Below are 5,000 nucleotides of genomic sequence, written 5' to 3' on the forward strand. Positions count from 1 at the left end.
AATTCTACGAATGAAAAATGGCTCTTCCTCGAAACTCTGTCTTTACCTCAAATGAAAATTCGCCTGAGGGCCTTAAGATGAATAACTGTCACCAGTAAAATAAGTCTAAAAACACACTTTAAAACAAAATTTGCATATCTTTTGTCTTCCTTCACTGCTTATGAGGTTTGAATGCTTTGAATGCTTCTCAATAACTCATATATTTTTTAAGCAACGAAAATGACATGTTGACTTATAAGATTCCAAGAAAGAGTTTTCTCAACTTTCGGACGACGTTTCTGGAAAAAAAGGAAGAAGGAAAAACAAAGAAATAACGGGTTAAATGGTAATTAGCAATAATTTGGTTCTGAGTGATAAATAAATAAAGAAAATATTATAATCCATGAAACCGTGTTTGTACAGACATGTGTTTACTAGTTAATAGCAACAAGTATCACTGTGGCATGTAGACTATACAAGCCCTCAATATCTAACTTCCCTTTACGCAGGTAACTGCAATTAGTTATTTCGTTTCAGTCCATTGCAAACAGTTCTTTGCAGGAAGGAAAGCACCCGACTCGGTGAATGCGAACAAAAATTATTTGAGTTGCTAGCCAAAGCAGTTCGTCAACGAATTGTATTGGCGACTGATTTTGAAAGCTGTTTTGAAACCATTTCTTTGTGAAAAACTTACCTTTTTCTCTTAAACACTTGCCGATTACAAACCTATTTAACATATTTCTTTTCAGTAAGTAAAATTATATTCGAACAGCACTTACCATTCTTTTCGGGTTCTTGTGGCCCAAATTCAAACGTGACATCATCGCCAATTAGAACAAATGGCGCCCAGAATTTAATGGCGGAATACTTCTCCGTCTCCCGAAGAGATTTCATAGCATGGCGAAGAGCTAAACTTGCCTTTTTTCTATCTGCCAAGTTTTGGTAAAAACTCTTCATGAACAGCATGGTTGCCTCATCATCAATTGCCCAGAGTGACACCAAAACAGACCGGGCACCAGCACACAGGAAAGCTCTGGCTATTCCCACTACACCCTCAGATTTTACCTCTCCCTGACCACTATGACAGCAACTCAGCACAACCAGCTTTGCCTGAAGACGAACTGCTTGAACATCGCTCATTGTTAACATGTAATCTTCCTCTTTTGGGATCTGTGATGTGCGGTCGGGATTTGGAGCCAAAACGATTTCTCCAAAATACTCATCTCCATGAGCAGCAATGTGGATTAAAGCAACGGCCTTCAGTTTTTTCAGCACCTCGGCTTTCGTTGCATTTTTGCCAGTGAGAGGCGCGGTCTGCAGAAGGTCTCCAATCATCTCCACCTCTTTCTTTGCGCACGGCAACTGTTCAAACATAGGTCCACCGGTGTCCCAAATGATTTCCTTCAAGCATGGATCGCCCACAAGCAGTGCTTCACTCTTACTGTTGAAGTCGTCAAGTGCACTAGAGATCACTTTTAAGGCAGTTAGCGAGGGAAAAGTACGGATCCTGACAGAGTCACTTAATGCAGAATAAGGAGCCAAGCAAAATGGTCCATCAGGAACAAAGATCAAGTTATCATCCTGGAGCAAGTCTGCAATGGGACTGATTAAGAAATCATACAAGGACTGCAAGGGGTTGTCGGACACGCTGAAAGACTGAAAGGATTCCTCAACAGCTTCTCCACTACGAGAGAAGTCACTACGATGTCTGTGCACCGAGCGATTCTCGCATCGGACAACAGCCCCGGCGCCAATCTGTTCGAAAGCAGTCTTTATCAGTGAGTCAGCAGTTCCATTTTCGATTTCCTTTTCCCTATAGTTTATTCCGCTTCCTCTTTTCAAAAGCCAAAAACTGATAGTGTTCCCTGCAAGTGCTATGAAAACTGTTTGTTGAGGAAAATATTGCATAACAGCGGAGATAGTTTCCGTCGTCGCAGTTGTCGAGGAAGGCTCTTTATCAACGCCAAATTGCACCTTCAAAATGTCTGCCAAGGCCTGTGCTCGTCCTTGTTCAGCAGCAAACAAAGCCTCATCAACCTCCCTATTCTTTAAAAGTGCTCTCCACAGAGCTGTGTACGCCTCTTGTTTTGTATCACGAAAGCTTATTTTCCATGCATCTTCTGACTGAAGAAGACGCCTTGTTTCATCGAAATGTTTTATGCCTAGACGATAAAAACTAAGGGCTTTGCACAACGAACCTGAGAGTTCATGAACACGACCAAGATTATGACAAGCGATTCCCTGCCCTACTGGGTTCTCCGTTTCCTTGGAAATAGTAAGACATTGTTCGTTACAGAAAAAAGCATTTTCAACCTCACCTCTAACGTAATAAGCATCACCGAGATTACCATAGGCAGTGCCCTCCCCGGCCCTATCCCCTAATTCTTTTGCAATGCTAAGAAGTTGTTCGTGATACTTTATGGCTTTCTTAAAATTTCCCAGACTGCGATAAGCGATACCGAGATTACCATAGGCATTGCCCTCCCCGACCCTATCCCCTACTTCCTTTGCAATGCTAAGACGTTGTTCGTGATACTCTATGGCTTCCTCAAAGATGCCCAGACTGACATAAGCATTGCCGAGATTACCATAGGCCCTGCCCTCCCCGGCTCTATCCCCTACTTCTTCTGCAATGCTAAGACGTTGTTCGTGATACTTTATGGCTTCCTTAAAATTGCCCAGACTGTCAAAAGCGTTGCCGAGATTACCATAGGCCTTGCCCTCCCCGAACCTATCCCCTACTTCTTTTGCAATGCTAAGATGTTGTTCGTGATACTTTATGGCTACCTTAAAATTGCTCAGACTGTTATAAGCGATGCCGAGATTACAATAGGCAATGCCCTCCCCGGCCCTATCCCCTATCTCTTTTGCAGTGCTAAGATTTTGTTCGTGACACTTTATGGCTTCCTTAAAATTGCCCAGACTGCCATAAGCGATGCCGAGATTACCATAGGCCTTGCCCTCCCCGGCCCTATCCCCTAATTCTTTTGCAATGCTGAGATATTGTTCGTAATACTTTATGGCTTCCTCAAAATTGCCCAGACTGTGATAAGCGTTGCCGAGATTACAATAGGCAACGCCCTCCCCAGCCCCATTTCCTACTTCTTTTGCAATGCTAAGATGTTGTTCGTGATACTTTATGGCTTCCTTAAAATTGCCCATACTTTGATAACCGTTGCCGAGATTACCATAGGCAACGCCCTCCCCGGTCCTATCCCCTACTTCTTTTGCAATGCTAAGATGTTGTTCGTGATAGTTTATGGCTTCCTTAAAATTGCCCAGACCGTCATAAGCGTTGCCGAGATTACCATAGGCCTTGCCCTCCCCATCCCTATCCCCTACCTCTTTTGCAATGCTAAGTTGTTGTTCGTGATACTTTATGGCTTCCTTAAAATTGCCCATACTTTTATAGGCGTTGCTGAGATTACCATAGGCTTTGCCCACCCCGGCCCTATCCCCTACTTCTTTGGCAATGCTAAGATGTTGTTTGTGATACTTTATGCCTTCCTTAAAATTGCCCAGACTGCGATAAGCGATGCCGAGATTACAATAGGCCTTGCCCTCCCCGGCCCTATCCCCTACTTCTTTTGCAATGCTAAGATGTTGTTTCTGATACTTTATGGCTTCCTTAAAACTGCCCAGACTGTGATAAGCGTTGCCGAGATTGCCATAGGCCTTGCCCTCCCAGGTCCTATCCCCTACTTCTTTTGCAATGCTAAGATCTTGTTCGTAATACTTTTTGGCTTCCTTAAAATTGCCCAGACTGAAATAAACGTTGCCGAGATTACCATTGGCTCTGCCCTCCCCGGCCCTATCCCCTACTTCTTTTGCAATTCTTAGTTGTTGCTTGAAGTACTTTCTGGCCTTTTTAAAATTGCCCAGACTGTCATAAGCGATGCCGAGATTGCCACAGGCATCGCCCTCTCCAGGAGTAAAACCTATTTCCTTAAAAATCCTTAATGCTTTTGTGAAATCCCTCTTGGCTTGTTGAAAATAAGCCAAGTGATAATAATAACCGCCTAAATTGAAATAAGCAATACCCTCCCCTTTTCTGTTTCCCTCTTTTCTGGCAATTATAAGCTCTTGTATATGCTGCTCAAAAACGTTCATCTTTTTGTCTGTCAGTCTTGATTACAAGAACTCTTGAGAACAAGGAAGGTCGTCTTTGAAAGAGAGGGCGCACCTTGAAAAATACAAAAGAAAGGATGAGAAGTTCAATGCACTGACCACAAATGCTGCAGGTATGTAGCCAAACCAACACCAAAGGGACCGCATGTCATTATGAGTCTAACGAAGCCAATTTTCTGCTGTTTTGTTGAGCCCTTTGTCTGATTTAAACTGAATTTTTAATACCAGAATTGACCGCACAAAATAGGCGTATTTAAATGGCATAAATTTGTCCCATTTCAGACTTAACCCAGCCAAAGTAATGCTGTTGTCTTTTGTCATCATCTTTTCCTGATCAAATCAAATTGCTCGTGTGATACCACTGTTTAAAGATGGTGGTCAATCACTTTTTATTACATACAGACTACTCTAAATGTTCCCGTGTTCTTAAAGTTGCTTTAGAAATTAATTGTCTATAACCGTCTCTTAAGTAGCTTAAATAAATTACGTCACATCACAGTATACATTACACTAAGTTAATTTATGTTTTCTCTACATTGCGTATTTACTAACTCTTTAACACTGATTGACCTGTACAAGAAGTCATCTTGCGCTTGATGGCAGTGAACATGCCATAGGTGTGTGTTTATTTATATTCTAAGGCCTTTGTTACGGTGGATAGAAAAAATTCTGCTTCATAAACGTGAATACTAAGGGGTCCATTACGTCGGCGTGATTTGTTTGGTTTAACGTCCATTGACATATGCACCTGCGCTCCGGAAGGATCCACTCTAGTTCCCTTATTTTTCTTGTTCTTTGTTCATGACTTCAGTGGTGTATTGAAACTACCAGACCTGATTTTATTTTGCAATTCCTGATATGACGATGCTAGTCTCTTACGTCTTATTATTTGG

At 42.2% G+C, this 5,000-nt stretch overlaps 1 protein-coding gene across 7 annotated transcripts in view; it reads right to left on the reverse strand.

Annotated features, from left to right (window-relative positions):
- The window catches only part of LOC137972388 (tetratricopeptide repeat protein 28-like), a 99,716-nt gene that overhangs the window by 1,619 nt on the left and 93,097 nt on the right, over positions 1-5,000 (reverse strand). For all 7 annotated transcript variants that reach the window (XM_068819085.1, XM_068819083.1, XM_068819081.1 and 4 more), the window contains 2 exons: positions 759-4,162; positions 1-278 (listed from right to left, as the gene is read on the reverse strand). The exon at positions 1-278 is cut by the window's left edge and continues 1,619 nt beyond it. In XM_068819085.1, coding sequence (XP_068675186.1) covers positions 259-278; positions 759-4,089 — 3,351 coding nt within the window. In that variant the 5' untranslated portion in view covers positions 4,090-4,162 and the 3' untranslated portion in view covers positions 1-258. The remainder of the gene's footprint in view (positions 279-758; positions 4,163-5,000) is intronic.

The sequence above is a fragment of the Montipora foliosa genome, chromosome 10 (assembly GCF_036669935.1).
Source record: "Montipora foliosa isolate CH-2021 chromosome 10, ASM3666993v2, whole genome shotgun sequence".
In the NCBI taxonomy this organism is placed as follows: domain Eukaryota; kingdom Metazoa; phylum Cnidaria; class Anthozoa; order Scleractinia; family Acroporidae; genus Montipora; species Montipora foliosa.